This window comes from Oryza sativa, chromosome 2 (assembly GCF_034140825.1).
Source record: "Oryza sativa Japonica Group chromosome 2, ASM3414082v1".
Classification (NCBI taxonomy): Eukaryota; Viridiplantae; Streptophyta; class Magnoliopsida; order Poales; family Poaceae; genus Oryza; species Oryza sativa.
The window spans coordinates 27,586,767-27,602,784 of NC_089036.1; the positions used below are offsets into that span (position 1 = coordinate 27,586,767).

Here is a 16,018-nt window from a genome sequence, read left to right on the forward strand (position 1 = left end):
GCTGCAGGATGTGAGTGAAGGCCGAAAGCTTGTTGAAATAACCGTGAGACAGAGCCGAAAGGCTATGAAAGAACCGGGCGTACATGCGCGCGCGTCGCACAGGCTCACATGGGGCTCGTGGGCGCGATCACTGCTGTTTCCGTGGACGCCAGCCCGATGGCTTCGGCAGTGGCCGCCCATCGATCGATCAGGGCATCAGGGAGAGGGAGAAGGCACGGCATAGGCCGGGCGGCTGGATGTATGAGCTGGATAACGCGTCCATTTTCTTATTTGACGAATATTCTCGTTCGCCTCTCACTGCTATTTATGCGTGGGGAGAAGGAATTAATTGTTTGCAGGGGTTTGATATTCCTCTTGTAGACGAGGCGGCCTGTCTTCGAACAGCTGATCGAACAAATTGATCAACAATGAACAAGTTCTTTTTTTTAAAAAAAAACAAACAAACAAACTGATCAGGAATGAAAAGGACGGCGTCTGCTGCTCGCATGTATGTTCCGGAGTAGACAAACGTCTGCTCATACAGATGTACGGTACGTGAACTGACGTTATTCCAGCTTATGGTCGATATTCCAACACAGTTTGAAGCTGACCTCGACAAGCCTGCCCATGGGGCTCATCTATTGCCCCACAATTTATTGTCAGTCTAAAATTCATCCTTAAACCGCAATAGGACGTACCATTTTTTTTTTAACCGAACATTCATTGGTATCAGTCTCACGGGTTTTTTTATATACTTTAAGTGCCATATCAACGCCACGCCACGGCAGTAGAAACAACCATCCGTACCATCTCGGGGCCACTGGTTTGGGGAGTTGAGAGGCACGTTGTACTGCGATTTGAGGACGAATTTCAGTCTCAGCGACATAAATGAGGGGCCAAAAATAAACTTAGGCTGACGTTCGTAGGTGGGTCGAGGCGGAATACGGAGTGAAATTTACGCCCGCATATTGGCTTCCGAGTTAAGTTTGGAAGAATCACAGGCAGGCCACAGCCCACGACATCCCCTATCGTCAATTGGACGGACTCTGCAATTTTCAGTGGGTCACCAAGCCCATCATCCGTTCCAGTTGCGTTTTATTGAGTTTGGAATGTAGGGCTGTTTTGGATTGATGAAAAAAAAAAGTGCCCCTCTGAATAGTAAATACGATATTTCACTTTGTAGATAAAATTATTGGCATTGACGACAACCAATTTATCACCAATCTAGGGTGTGTTCGGGAGTAGGGGTTGGGAATTTTCCCTTGGGCACAGAAAACAGGGTGATGATGAATTAACGCATAATTACTTGCGTATTAGTTTAAAAACTTGAAAACCGATTAATATTATTTTAAAAGTAACTTTTCTATAGAAAAATTTTATAATTTGAAAAACATATACGTGAAAAATGAGGATAGAACTTAGAAATGTAAATTAGTATATGGACCATAGTAAAATATATAGGAGCAACAGTCTTGAAGGATACAGTTCTTCCGATATTTCTAGTACTAGTACATCAAAAAAATGCCGATCCTTCTCTGATACTCCCCTGCACTTCAGTAGTTCTGTTCGGTTCAGGGTTGAGACTTCAACTGTCGTTGAGGCTCAGCTACTACCAAACATAGATCTAATCTCCCTAGTAATCAAGAGTGCGCTAAGCTATTTCCCCCACTGAAGAAGCAAACTTCCAGCACCAAATGCAGAAAGAGCCAAGCAAGATTATCCCAGCTTTTCCCAGAAGCAAGACCAACGGTGTCCGTATTCCACGAGTAAACAGAGTTCCAGGGCTGCAAGCTACAAAAGACCCAATCAGCGAGCAGTAGCTCCGAAAGTAGAGTGGAGTGCACTCTAAAAAACACATCAGTACATCATCCATCACTCGCATGTTAGCTCTAGTGCTCTGTTGCAGCGCCATGCGTACAAGCCACCGGCACCACACTAACCAATCACCATCGGCAGCGACAACTTAGCTAGCTCCAGTAATCACAGGTTCTCGTCCTCAGATCACTCTCTCAGGCTCCCAGCTGCAACAAACATCGGGACGGTTACAGTTTTGCTTGGCTTGTTTGGGGAATTGGGCACGTAAAAGTATGTTCACAAGGCGCAATATAACTGTGCAAACCTGGCAAAAATGCAGGGTCACTTTTAGTGACGAGATCAAGTGGGTGATCACCCTAAGCAAGAGCGACTGATCGATGCTTCGGTTTTTCTGCTTCTCTTACTTGGAAGCGTTGCATTGGCGATATGTATATTTTTCTTGTCCTTGCGTGCCGTGCATGCGAGTATAAAACGTAGACCCGGAGTTTTGGCATGCAAATTAACCGTGTTTCTCTTAAGCTGTCGATTTGGTAGAGACGCCAGGATGAAGGACTTGGCTGTGCTGGGGCACTTGTTCGTGGCGGCGTTCATGTTCCACTTCGCCTCCTACATGGTCATCCCGGCGATCACCGACGTGACGATGGACGCCGTCTGCCCCGGCCGCGACGAGTGCTCCGTCGCCATCTACCTCAGCGGCTTCCAGAGCGCCGTGAGTATCGCGCGTTTCGGATTATTTAAGTCACATTTTGCGGGTGGGATTTGTGAAAATGGAACGGCTTTTGGCTAATTTGCGCAGATCACAGGGATGGGGGCTCTTGTGGTGACTCCCATCGTGGGGAATTTGTCGGACAAATACGGCAGGAAGGCGCTGATGACACTGCCGGTGACCGTGGCCATTCTGCCGTTGTGTATGCTCTTTGCAGCATGACTTGGGTCACCCTAGCTTGATGAAACTGCATAATGCATCTGTGCACATTTTCATATGTTTTCCACTTTTTTTTCTGGCAGTTATACTGGCCTGCAACCGCTCCAAGGTGTACTTCTACGTGTACTACGTCGTTAAGGTCCTCGCCGGCATCTTCTGCGAGGGCAGCATGCATTGCCTCTTGCTCGCCTACGTGGTAATGAAAACCTCACTATGATAGATCGATCATCCAAATACATATTTCAAAGTTATTGAGATACGCATCCTGAATAACGAATACGTATATTTAACGAGAACATGTGACCTGTACAATTACGACAACAGAAAGAATGTATACTACCACACAAAAAGGAGTAAAGGACAAACTACCAATACAGTACAACTGAACAAACGGAAAATACGGCGATTAGGCCCACTCGTCAGCGTAACAGAAGTGGGCGGCCCACCGCCCAATCAGGGAGTCCTTGACCAGGTGAAGTTTGTGGACGCAGGCCGACCAAGTCGGCGCCAGGCGGCGAGCGGCGGCGTTCGGGCTCCTCTCCGGCGTGTCGGCAGCGGGGTTCGTCTCCGGAACACTCACCGCGCGGTTCCTCCAGACATCAACCACCTTCCAGGTGGCGGCGGCCGTCGCCGCGGCGACGGCCATCTATCTCAGGGCCGTTGTCCCAGATTCCGGCGGAGCCAACTCCTTCGTTGACGAAGCATGTGATCCCTTCCTACAAGGCTCATCCTGCTCCGCCGCGACTTCGTCTTCGTCCTCCTCCGATGAGGAGATCTCACCGAGACTTCCGCCGCACAAGGGCGGGGTGCCGTCGTTGTCAGACATGGTTTCGCTTCTCACTGGCAGGTTAAGTTCTTTCTTGCCTAACTGCAATTCGTGCCGATACTCATATTCTTTTGTTAGAGTTTATTGACACCTATGTTTGATGGAATTTTGACTATAAACTGTAATGTGCTGATGAGTCATTGCTGCTGCCTGTAGTTTGACCCTGTCAGGGGCAGCAATTGTTACCTTCTTTTACAGTCTTGGGGAACATGGGCTTCAGACTGCATTACTGGTGTCTATCCCCCACCTAATCTGACAAGTATTCAGTTTCAATGTCAGTTAAATTTAACACGAATTTTCTTTTACGGTTGATGTGTCTGCAGTACTACCTGAAGGCACAGTTTGGTTACAGCAAAGATGAGTTCGCTAATCTTCTGTTAATTGCTGGTGCTGCAGGAATGCTGTCACAGGTACGATTGTATTTTTTTTTTCAGCAGAACTGTTATATGGTAGGCTTTCCAGCCCGGAGTAGGAATTGCTTTTTTTACATTTTCTGATTTCTGACTAATGATAACATGCTGTTCAGCTGACTGTAATGCCGGTCTTGGCTCGATTTGTTGGCGAGGATATACTGCTTATTATAGGACTCCTAGGAGGATGTACTCATGTAACAGCTTCTTTCCCTTGCATTTTTGAACCGTTATGCAATAATGTCAGCGAGTGTGATTGTAATCCCTGAACAATTTTGTATTATATTTCAGGTTTTCCTGTATGGCATTGCATGGTCATATTGGGTACTTCCTTTGGACTTGGCAATAATTCTCTTGTAGTCTTATTAGACTCTTACCCAAAAGAATGCAATTTTGGCTATATCCAAATGTATAGACAGAACTACGCTCTTGTTTTGCACTAATTTGCAATCAGGTTTAGTTGCTTGCTGGTTCAGCAGTGCAATAGTGCGTTTCCAGCATTCACTAAACCAATATCAGTCATCCATTACACATATCTTCGCTAACGTTGTCTTAATCATCTACAGGTACCATATTTATCTGCGGTGTTTATAATTCTGAGTGCTTTTGTTCACCCTTCTGTAAGCCATATTTTTCCCAACAGTTTATTAAAAACTTTTTTCCTTCCAAGCAATTCAGAACAATATTAATCATCTTCTTCTCTGTTTTTCTAGATAAGAACCAATGTATCGAAGAGTGTTGGATCAAATGAGCAGGTTGGTTTTTCCTATTGTTGCTGATCATTGTCTTTGAGTATTTCAAATGATGACCTGTGTTGTATTAGTTGACATGACTGCTAAGTTTCGCTCATTATTCCTATTACTTTGGTGTTGCCTCTTAGGGAATTGCTCAAGGCTGTATATCGGGCATAAGCTCGTTTGCCAGCATATTAGCTCCACTAATTTTTACCCCTCTAACAGGTATTTTTTTCATTTGTAAATAAATCCTAGTTTATAACCCTTGTTTCCTTTAATTTACTCCATAGCTTTTGCTTTCTTGCGGCAGCATGGGTCCTTTCAGAAACAGCGCCATTCAAATTCAAAGGTTTCAGTATCATGTGTGCTGGCTTTTGTACGGTAAGATTTCAACTGAATATGTTCAGTGCACACTTTTTATGCCATACTAAGAATAGAGTATATCTACTCTGCAGCTCATTGCCTTCATTATCAGCATGAGGATGCGAGCAGGGCAATCTGGTGCAAGTGAGATGTTGGCCATTGTGCAGCATGAGCAAGCATGATGAGTATGCTAGTAGATTGTAAATTTGGCCAACCTGAAACCATTGTAAATTTACATACTGTACATTGTAAATTTGGCCAACGTGAAACCATCCCATTGTCTACTATCCTGATGGGCGAATGACTATTCCCCTATTCCTCTGCAAATCTCCATCAGGGAAGGGAAGGATTCTTCTTCAGATAGTAAATTGACAACTGCTATGTCATAGAAGCCAGCCCAGCTTGTTGTAATATCACCTAGTAGTGTATATTGCTGGAATGATGGCCTACATATTTCGGCCGGAGCTTCAGACATGAGTTAATGCCAATGGTAGTACAGATTTCAACAGCAAGTAAAATTTTCTAGAATTAGCAGGATTACTGTTAGCATCAACACTTGTTCCATTACAACGGATTGGATTTTACCTCGTGTTACCAATACTACTACCACCCCCAGAAGTCTAGTTTCAGAGCTTCCAATTAACAATCCACGCCCACGGTATCGACGCAGCGTCTGAATGCAAGGGCCCGTGGTCACCTCCCGTCGTGGTACTCGCAGTCGGCGGCGACGCCGTGGACGGGCTTGCCGAGGCTTGCCTCGCGGACGTCGAGGCGGCAGAGGACGCGGCGGTAGAACTTGGAGCGGACGAGGAGGCCGAGGATGTGGGCGCGCGCCCGCAGCACGAAGGCCATCCTGACGGGCACCACCGCGGGGCCGAGGCGGCCGTTGTTGGGCTTGCTGTGCAGCTCCGCGCCGGCGCCGTAGAGCGGCACCTGCTTCCCCACCACGGACACCGTCACCACGCGCCCGCTCCGCCGCGGCTGATAGAACTCCGCCATCTGCACGCATGAGTGAGCACACACGCAACACGATCGTTCAGTGCAGTGTACTGTAGTGCGGTTTGGTTGTGCATCCTCCGAATAAATTGTACTTCCAGTATATTATTGCACGGGAAACTTTTCTGTCGGAATGAGAAAAATTGCACTTGCACTATTTACCGTCCGGTAGAAAACAAGGAACAAAAATACAGACCGGAACATGCACAGCAAGTCAATGAGTCTATGAACCATGATAGGGCTGGGTTGCTGCGCACTGGGGGCCATCATCTTGTACAGCAAAAGGATTCCCTCGCCGCAGCACAGAGTAAACAAAGCGTACGGCAAAAGTACTGTAACTACGGTAAAGTAACGTAAGCTAAAGGTGTGATGTCTGAAACATAGAAAAGCAGTAAGGGCATGCCCAATGCAGGGCGCACCCTTACCCACATCTCATTTTTACACTGCAGCACCTGTCAGTCGGTCATATTTTACATTTAAACCCTTGGATTATTTTTATTTACATATACATCCAATATTAGCAGTATACCCCCTAAAAATCACTAGGCTCCCCTCCTTGGCTCGATTCCCGTCCTCCTGGTGGCGCGATTTCCCCTTCTCCGGCGGCGCCCTCCCCAGCACGACCTCCCCTCTCTCTCCTCGGCGCCTCGAGCAGCGGTGGCGGCGGAGCTTCCCGGCGGCAGCAGATCGAGCAGCCGCTGGAGGTGGGGATCGTGGCAGCGGGCGCGGATCGAAGCGGCTGCGGCCACAGATCGACGCGGTGGCGGCAGATGGAGGCGCAGGAGGTGGGGATCGAGGCGGCAGCGGCGGATCGAAGCAGCGGCGACGTGGATCGACGCGACGGCCGCGGATCGACGCGTCAGCGGCAGGGAGCGACGCGGCAGAGACGGAGCTTCCCGGGTACGCCTTTCTCTCGAGTCCACCCCTTCGCCATCTTCTTCCACAGTAGCGGAGCAGATCGATGCGTCGGTGGCCGGCGGAGCTTCCCGGCGGCGGCATCTTCCATCGTGGATCCGTCACGGGGAGACGACCTCGCCAACGTGCCGCTCCAAGCGTGCTTCGCTGTTCTCGAGCCGGGGCGAGCAGAGGTGCGCGGCGCTCTGCAGAGGTCCGCGATTCTTTGCAGGGCGATGGTCCCGGGCGAAAAAGTGGGGCGAGCTAGGGATACCCTCCAAGGTGGAGGGTTGGGCATGCCCTAAGGGCAAGTTTTATGGTGGAGGTGAGTGCCACGTCTAATTTAAACCATGTCATCTTTTCATTAATTAAGAGATAACAATTACAACATGTCACCTCTAGTACACAAACCCCAATATTAGTTTACTCTCACACATCATCTTATATTTTTCTTGGAGATTGTGTGGAGATTGCCCCTTGCATGAGGGGTGGCTCATTCTCTCTCTCCTAACTCCTCTCCTCCGACTCATCACCTAATCTACGTGGTAAATTTAGGGGCAACATAAAAGGGCTTATATAAAGGTGCTTATAGTACTTGCCAAAAGGCAATCCTTTTGAGTGTTGACGTTGAAGATGGAACAAAGGCCTGACATATCACATTGGCTCTTTGCCTGTACTATGCAACGGAGTATCCAGTGGTAGCGCATGCAGCAGCGGCAAGACAGTCATCAGGGAAGTGTTGTCTTTTTCCTCTAAAAAAACTATAGCAGAGGGAGGCTGAAGAGTAGTCGTTCTCAACCGGTCAGTCCTTACATCAGTTACCGGCTGGTCTTTGTGCCGTGACAAGAACAAAAAATCTGCTCATATCGGCAAATGGCAAGCGATGGCATCCCTGACTCGAGTCACGTGAACACCATGCCCACCGATAGCCAATGACGCCACTGCTTGCCTCTGGGTGTTATTGCGTTTCCATTCCAGGTCCCCTTTTTGCTGGTTCTGTGTAGTACTAGTAGTAGTAGGAGTATTTGTTACTTGATCACATGCACTTCGCCCCCACTTTGCACAGTACTACCAGACTCACCAGTATTCTAGTGAAAGAAAATCGCTGCAGTTAGCCGAGCGGGTAACTTGACAGATGATATTTTTGTTACTGCGGAACGACTCACGAGCTCACCGTCTGTGTGTGTGTAAACGCTAAGAGGTTCTGTGTGTAAAACGCTAAATCCAAGTCCTGCCTGAATGGCCGAATGCAAGCTGCTGCACACTCAAATTCTCAAAACAATGCACTATCATGCTTAAGTCCAACAGCGCCTCAGAATAGCCCCAATGCATGGCTGCGAAGTCTCATCTGAGATGATCCACTCCGTCGAGGAAGCAAATGGCAATGCAAGGCTGCAAGCTATCCCCGGTTCGAGGATGACAATGGAGGAGCCGGTTTTTTAAAACGCAACTTTGTTCTGTCTTCCGAGTGAAGAGCTGCCGAAAAAACTAATCAAGGACAGAGACAAATAAGAAGGGAACCGTGCTGTTAGGTTTAGCTTTCTCCCGCACCTAGGCAGTAGGTTAGTATACTCCACCACACTATGATGTTCATGGGGATGCTCAAAAGCTGATCTAAACCGGCAAAAATTCCACGGACTGCTGGCATCACGGTCGGAATGGCATAGGAGATTAGTACTCCACTATAGTCGTGATAGAACTCATGTTAGTAATGAAGAGCACAGTACGAATAATCGGGACAACCCTACTGATCCATTGTACAGAGCCCAGATCCAACTCTTGATTCACCCGTTTGTTTGTGAGTTGTTACGCAGTAACTAGCAATAACTACCATCGATTTACGCCAGCCTAATCAGGCACGGAAACGTCCGCATCACCTACCCAATCCATTCAGATTCACCAAACGTAACGAGGATGGCATAGGCAAATTCAGGTAGAAGTACGAGCAGAAAGGCGAGGGTTGGGGTGGTGGAAAGGGCACGTACGTGGCCGGTGGCGACGGTGAGGTCGTCGTAGAAGAGGTGGAACGGCGTGGAGGTGACGTGCAGGCTGAAGAAGGTGCCCCGGTTGCGGAAGCGCAGCCTGACCGTCGCGTTGACGGACATCATCTTGGTCGGGACGCCCGTCCGGTCCGTGCCGCCCTGGATGTGGTACGTCTCGAACACCACACTCTACACACACATGGAGAGGAACAGCAAATCGTACAGCAAGTCAATAATGGAGTAGCACTACTACATTTTATACTCCTTTCAAATTTCAATTGATTCACTAGAATGGCACCAGCACAGAAACGGCTAGCAAATTGATCGCAATATCCGCAATTCCGCATGATGTCCAGGAAGCAAAAACTCCTGCTCCTATATTGTTTTAAGTAGTACTCGTTCTCCTAGTATTCCTGTGTGCATGTTTCGCGGATGCTTTTACTAGGTAGGAGTACTCCTACAGCTGTTCATTGGCAAAATGCGTGTACGATCGTCGGAACGGACGCTGCCTCTAGTAAATGCATGCATTCAGATTGGATGTACACAGCTTGTGTTTCTCTTCTCTTGGAAGGAAGACGGGGGCAATCGGTGCCAGTACCGATATCTCAAAACTTGCATATAGTTGCATTCAATCGAAAACATTTGGGCAGATTGACAGGGGTTATAGTACATTTCTAAATTTTCTACTTAGTTGTTCGTTTGAGAAGGTGAAGGAAATAAACGGAAATGTACACTCTACACTACCATCTCTACTCGCAGGACGGCTAAAATGGCCAGTGTTGATTTCTTGGGAAAACGAGAGTGAACGAGGAAGCCAAGAGGTGAGAGACGCACCTTGACGACGACGTGGGGCTTGTATGACTTGCTGGCGCCCCAGAGCACGAGCAGGAAGAAGGCGAACACGGCCACGAAGGCGAACGCCCCGAGGGCGTAGCACCTCCACTGCGAGGCGGCCCCGGCGAGTCCTCCTTCGTCGTCGTCGTCGTCCCCGACGCTGCCGGCGCCGCTGCCCTGCGCAAGGCGTCGCCAGGGGACGCCGGCAGCGGCGCCGGAGCGGAGCTGGTCGGAGAAGAGGAGGCGGCCGGTGGAAGACTCCCGGGAGTGGTGCACGGCGGCGCCGGAGTGGTGGTAGTGGTAGTGCAGCGGCGACTCGGCCGGGGTAGAACCCGCGAACGACATCTTCTCGGCCGCGGCCACGCCTCCGCCGCCGCCGCCTGCGCCGCCCGAGGCCACCACGACGTCCGGGTGGGAGGCGGCGGGGCTGAGCACGTAGTAGGCCGACCGGCGCGGCGACCGCGGCGGCGAGGACGGCGCCAGGCTCGTCACGTCGGAGTCCGTCTTCGCGTGCCGTGCCATCTCGGGAGCCGCGCGGCGCGATGGGCGTGACCGCGTGAGCGATAGAGGGCACAGTGGTGGATTGTGGCGAGGCGCAAAGCGCAACAGGTCTGGGAGCCTCTTCGTTGATAGTAAGCGCAACGGATTGTGGCGAGGTTTTTAAGTGGAACGCGAGGGGTTTTCGTTTCCAAAGTTTGGAGCTGTGTGCGCCGCGAGGGTGGCGGCCGTTGGGCGACCGCGGAGTAATGTGGGGGCGGCTGGCTCACTCTGGCTCGTGGCTGGCTAGCTACTACTGGCGAGACCGCGAGACTGAAGCTTTGAGCTGGTCCCGTATGAGCGGAGAGACCCACTGCATTGAAGGCCTGCTCAGCACCTCGGCCGCAATGGAGATGTCAGGAATGGTCGAACCAATTACACTATTTTGAGCTTAAGCCACAATAGACCTTCCACGGCCCATCTCATCACACGGTATAGCCTGTTAAGATTATTGCGGGCGAATAAGTTCATCTGAGGGCCCTTAACTTATCAAGAATCCGATTTTGATCCTTCAATCGGAAAACAATACGTAACGGGTCCCTCAACTATCAAAACTAGTGCAAAATAAGTTCCAATGATGGTTTGGACGGCGGTTTCAGCTGACGTGATGTCTATGTGGCTAATTTGACTCGGTCTTCATCTGACGTGGCATTGACATGGCGCTTACGTGGCAGTTTGGTTTGGCAAATAATATAATCGTGACCCTACATGTTAGTGTCGATGGGGATACTCGTAGACCAGATGAATAGAGTATTGGGGTACGTTGGTACAAGGATTTATACGATATGACATCAAGCAAACAAGAAAACAAGGATTATACTAATTCGGGCCTTCGTAAGGTAGAAGCCTTAATCTAGTTTATATGAGATAGATATGGAAATACCACATATTACAATAAAGAACCGACGATCCTGATATTACCGGCGAGATCCCTTGTCGAGATGGTTTCGATGAGATCTCCCGGCAAGTAGGCTTCACGTCCTCCGGATTGTAGGCTATGGCGATTGTGTTTGGCACTATGATTCAATGATCTGAACCCCTCTAAGTGGTGTGCCTTTTATACCCTGAGTCATCTTAGTCTCAAAGTAGAACTCGAAGACAACAGACCCTACACTATATAGTATCAACCCAATCCTCTTTGAGTAGGACTCTAACATTCCTCTTCTTGTGAGGATAATTTCCATAACAGCTTGTGAATTTCCTTATTGTATACGGAAATACATCATATATACAAAGGTATGCCGTATCCGCATATTCGATAAGTCGTAGGATTTGAGGAATACTTTATTTTTAACCATGATAGTTAGTTACACCCAAAAAAAAATAAAAATGGTGGGGCCCACGGGGGCTCCCTCTTTCCTCCTCTCCCCTCTCTTCATCGGTGATGGTGAGTCTACGACATTCGACCGGTGCGTGAGGCCCTCGGCTTGCCCGAGTGAGTCGAACCCGCCGATGAACGCTGCGGCTGGCGGGAAAGGAATGGCGCGTAACGGCCATCGGTGGCAGAGCGTCGGAGGAGGATCACGTCGACGTCGGATGCCGCGACGTCGGGGCTCCAGGTTAGGTCGACGAAGGGCAGCGACTCCCAGCAGCCCCACCATGCACATGAGAGCACCGAGGTGCGAACCACCTCGTAGATGTGAAGGCGGTCGATGATGTTGTCGAGGACTTCGACGTGGAGCGCACCCAGCGCATCCGGCGGCAACTCCGCCTTCACCGCCGCTAGCTGCCTCTTCTAGGTGGGCAGGGAGGCTACCATTTCTTAGTGCTTTTCCCAAATTCGCGTGCGTGCGTCCCCGTCTTACCCTGCGTGCTTTGCTTCCTCCCTTCCAGAAACCCTCTTCCGCCTCCATCACCACGAAGCCTGCAATCCATGGAGGTCGACGGCGTAGCCCGCCCCTTCCTCCTCTTCTCCAAGCCCAAGTCCAGCAAGAAGAAACCCAAGCAAGAAGCTGAGCCCCAGCTAGAACCCCTAAACCCTAGCTCCGCGTCATGGAGCCCGAACATTGTGACTCCAACTAGGCCCTACTGTCGTGGCCACCACCGCCGCCGCGGAATCCGCTATGGTGCTGTCCACCTTCGTCGAACTTGGGCTATCGCAATGGCTAGTGGATGTGTGCGATTTACTAGGGGATGCATAGCCCCATGGTCGTGCAGCGGCAGTGCATCCCGCGGGTGCTTGAGGGGAGGGACGTGTTGGGGATCGCGGAGACGGGGAGCGAGAAGACACTGCGTTCACGCTGCCCATCTTGCACCGCCTTGGCGAGGACCCTTTTGGCGTCGCGCTGTCCTATTGAACCATGGCACCAGCAACTCTGACGTCCCAAAAAGGATCATTTATGGGATAAGTTTTTCTAGGAGTTTATTTGTAAAATTAGTTTTTGAAAAGGACCAAATTGTAAAAAATCCAATGTGGTTGGTTGCATGCGCCGGTGCATTAGGGTTTTCCGCCTCTAGTCAAATAGATCCTCCAGCGTAAGCTTTTTTGGCATCCAATCTCAAGTTGTTCCTACTTCAATTCTCTATTCTCTTAAGGAACAAATTGGTATAAGTACGATAATGTATGGATAGGAAGGAGTGTAGCAGGCTAGCGGCAATATCTTTCTTAATATTTGACAATTTTAGCTTTCTGATTTATGGCATATTCAGATTGTAGCCAAAATGAACCTTACAAGTTTTGGCAATACCAAAATTATAGCAAGACGGCAATATTGCCAAAATTTTGGCAGGATTTCTTATGTATTGGTCAAATTTGGCAACAAACTAAACGTATATATTTTTTTTGCAACTTTGACAAATAATGGTATGGTTGAAAATGACATCAAAGTGAACATGCCCTTAAACTGTATAGATTTTCTCTCGTCCATCGTTTTGTACCGCACGGTACCAGTACCATGAGGTACCAGTCTTCATCCGGCCGTTGATTGCTGAGGGGTACGATGGGGATGGGAGTATGCGCGAGGTTCGCTCCGGTGTGGGGTCCCAACGTTTCTAGCTACGTGCGGCTTCGTTTAGGTCATCCCCATCGCATCTCACGATACCGTCGCCCATCGCATCTCACGCTAGCGCCGCCGCACGGGTGTTCATCTGAGGAGGAGGGCGAGCGCTTCTGTAACCGTCGCCGTACGGGTGGTGACATCCTGGCAGCGCCGCGGCCGCAGGAGTCGTCGCCGCCGCCGCTGCAAGGTCCGCCGCCGCAGTGGCCGGCGGTGCAGCTGCAAGGGCCGGTGCCATACGCTTCAAGGTTCGCCGCCGCCGTGGCCGGCGCAGCAGCTGCAAGGCCGGCGCCATCCTCTGCGCCATCCGCCGCAGTGGCCAGTAAGCTTTTGTTTGATTTTATTCTGCTGTTCGTTTTTTGTTTGACCGGATTTGAGTATGTTCACCATTGTTTCGCTGCAAGAAAATTTGCATAATAATACTATGAAATAACCAATGTTACAGGAGGTTGACCAATGCGATACTTTAATCTGGGTAGACCAAGATGGCATCCAAGAGTGCAGAAGGCATTCGAGAAGCTTTGGCTTGCATTGGATCGTACTAGCATGACAAATCCAACCAGGCGGCAATATGAATGGTCTAACTATATTGATAGAGCGAAAGTTGAGGAAGACAAAATGAAACTTGAATTTGAGATGGCTGCCAGGATTTTGGCTACCGAAGCAACATATAAGAAAAAAATTTCAAAGCTCAAAAAAGAGGCAGACCACGCTAGAAGTTGGTTCATGGGTTCCCTAGTTGTTATTGTAATTCTTATGTACAAGATTTCAGAGTATATGTATCACTGTTGACTATATTATGTCTGAGCTGTACTTTGCTACCTGCAATTTAACATATCAATTTTAACAATGCTTTTCGGATTTCTCACATCTGAAATGACATCAAAATTATGAATGTGGCTGTCAGTCTCATGCATGAGTGAAGTACATCATTTTCAGATTCACATATACCATGTTCACATACAGATAAAATAGTTAGCTTCAGCCATGTCAGTACAACTCCAAATTGCAATACATCCATCATATCTTCAATTCCAGAAATCACCAAGCATTGCATGTACCATAAAACATACAGAAATATAAAACTAGCTGCAACCATGTCATTAAACTCATCTCTTCAATTCCAGAAGTAACCAATACCAAAACACAGCTTGAAAACGTAATATTACAGGAAAACACATCAAGATTGATTACAGTCCAATGACTCCATTATAAAATGCCTCCAATACTACAGGAACGGACAAGAGCATGACAAATTTATCAAACGTCTAGAACAAATTGTGTGCTTGTACTTCATATCCATCTCAAACATCTTCTTGTACTTTCCTGAAATTGTAAGCTTCACTCATCCATGGCCGAACACGCACGCATACATCGAAGTCCCGCGACGATTTGGACAAGGGGAAAAAGGCGGTGTCGAGAGGAATGGATGAGGCGCCGCCGCGAAGGGGAGAATGGCAAACCGATGGTTTGCCTTCTGCAGCTCTTCCCAGAGAACCAAGGATGCGCCGCCGCCGCCGCCGCCGCCGCGAACGGGATACCACCGCCGCCACCTAGGGTTCTGCTACTCTGCCGCGCTTCCCCAACTCAGCCAAACCTTGCACCGATCCAAAAATCCCTCCATTTACGATTATACCCTTCCACCGTGGCTCTCTCGCGCTAACCACACCAATGACCAACAACGGTCAGGATTTTAGTATCTCATGGTACTAGTACCACGTGGTACAAAAAGAAGGACCGAAACAACACTCTAAACTGTAACTATGGATTACTTTTAAATTTTTCATCATGTAAATAATTACTACCTCTATTTCAGGTTATAAGATGTTTTAACTTTAGTTAAAGTCAAACTGATTCAAGCTTGACTAAACTTGTAAAAAAAATATTTTCAACCTAAGATAAATTTATTATAAAAATATATTTAATTATCGATTTAATGAAACTACTTATTTATAAATTTAGTCGAATTTAAAGTAGTTTGATTTTAATCAAAGTCAAAGCGTGTTGTAACCTACAACGGAGAGGGTATCCCTTTAATTATTCTTTTACATTCGTCCAATCCTATCACAGTAGTTAAAGTGCTAATCTCCTTTCTACCTGACCGGGCTCACCTGGCTCTGACGAAGCATATACCTCCTTTTCATTTGCCATGATACTTGATAAATACTCCCGACTGGTGTGCGTGCCCGACTGCCCGCATGCCTATCCTTCTTTTTGGTCTGCCTTAACTGCTTGCAAGTTCGTGTTGTCCTCTCGTTGAACTCTACAAACGCGAAGCTAACAAGTAACAACTCACGACGTAACGCGCGAGCCTAGTTTACGTGATAGACGACGCCACGAGAGGCCAAAAAAACGGAGGACAGAAAATACATCTGAAAACACCAGGCGCGTCGCGCAGTGCATGGGCACATCACTGTCGACGGCAAGCCGCCAAAACCGAACAGCCGAACACGCACACCTACTACTACGATTTCCGCGGAAACACGCCACGCGACAGCCGGCGCGTGTCTGGTACTCTGGTTTGGCCCATACAACTGTACCGTCCTCCCCTTGCGCATGCAGAGCGCCATGGCCGCTCGCGCTGCCGCGTCACCGGCCGGTATGAAACGAGACGAAGGCGCAATCTAGCAGCGCACGTACTGTACATCCTTGCAGTTGCCGGAGGGAGGCTGCATAGCCGGCCGAGGCGTAAAGTAGCTGGCACCGTGGTGTGAACTGAAATCTCAG

General features: G+C 48.9%; 2 protein-coding genes and 1 long non-coding RNA gene across 3 annotated transcripts; 2 read left to right on the forward strand and 1 right to left on the reverse strand.

Annotated features, from left to right (window-relative positions):
- The first annotated feature begins 2,017 nt into the window (after window positions 1–2,017).
- LOC4330257 (uncharacterized) lies at window positions 2,018–5,564 on the forward strand. The gene is made up of 13 exons (XM_015771011.3): window positions 2,018–2,503; window positions 2,591–2,702; window positions 2,803–2,915; window positions 3,211–3,566; window positions 3,702–3,777; window positions 3,869–3,955; window positions 4,072–4,152; window positions 4,247–4,279; window positions 4,522–4,575; window positions 4,669–4,710; window positions 4,836–4,914; window positions 5,000–5,070; window positions 5,145–5,564. Exons 1-13 carry the CDS (start codon window positions 2,339–2,341, stop codon window positions 5,232–5,234), a joined length of 1,359 nt encoding a protein of 452 aa, XP_015626497.1. The 5' UTR covers window positions 2,018–2,338; the 3' UTR covers window positions 5,235–5,564.
- Window positions 5,222–10,389, reverse strand: LOC4330258 (uncharacterized). The gene is made up of 3 exons (XM_015771014.3): window positions 9,759–10,389; window positions 8,928–9,113; window positions 5,222–6,051 (listed from the first exon to the last, which is right to left on the reverse strand). The coding sequence occupies exons 1-3, from the start codon at window positions 10,278–10,280 to the stop codon at window positions 5,746–5,748; spliced, it is 1,014 nt and encodes a 337-aa protein (XP_015626500.1). The 5' UTR covers window positions 10,281–10,389; the 3' UTR covers window positions 5,222–5,745.
- Window positions 10,390–13,313: 2,924 nt separating this feature from the next.
- LOC107280161 (uncharacterized) lies at window positions 13,314–14,141 on the forward strand. Its single transcript, XR_001543698.3, has 2 exons — window positions 13,314–13,613; window positions 13,737–14,141. It is a non-coding gene; the product is annotated as an uncharacterized lncRNA (long non-coding RNA).
- The last annotated feature ends 1,877 nt before the right edge of the window (window positions 14,142–16,018 follow it).

Excerpts from the sequence above, each read along its gene's own strand:
- LOC4330258 (XM_015771014.3), bottom strand. The coding sequence starts at position 10,280 with ATGGCACGGCACGCGAAGACGGACTCCGACGTGACGAGCCTGGCGCCG. Across the intron at positions 9,114-9,758 it reads AGCCCCACGTCGTCGTCAAG|AGTGTGGTGTTCGAGACGTA; the intron begins GTGCGTCTCTCA and ends ATGTGTGTGTAG. Across the intron at positions 6,052-8,927 it reads TCACCGTCGCCACCGGCCAC|ATGGCGGAGTTCTATCAGCC; the intron begins GTACGTGCCCTT and ends TCATGCGTGCAG.
- LOC4330257 (XM_015771011.3), top strand. The coding sequence starts at position 2,339 with ATGAAGGACTTGGCTGTGCTGGGGCACTTGTTCGTGGCGGCGTTCATG. Across the intron at positions 4,576-4,668 it reads GTGCTTTTGTTCACCCTTCT|ATAAGAACCAATGTATCGAA; the intron begins GTAAGCCATATT and ends CTGTTTTTCTAG. Across the intron at positions 5,071-5,144 it reads TGTGTGCTGGCTTTTGTACG|CTCATTGCCTTCATTATCAG; the intron begins GTAAGATTTCAA and ends TCTACTCTGCAG.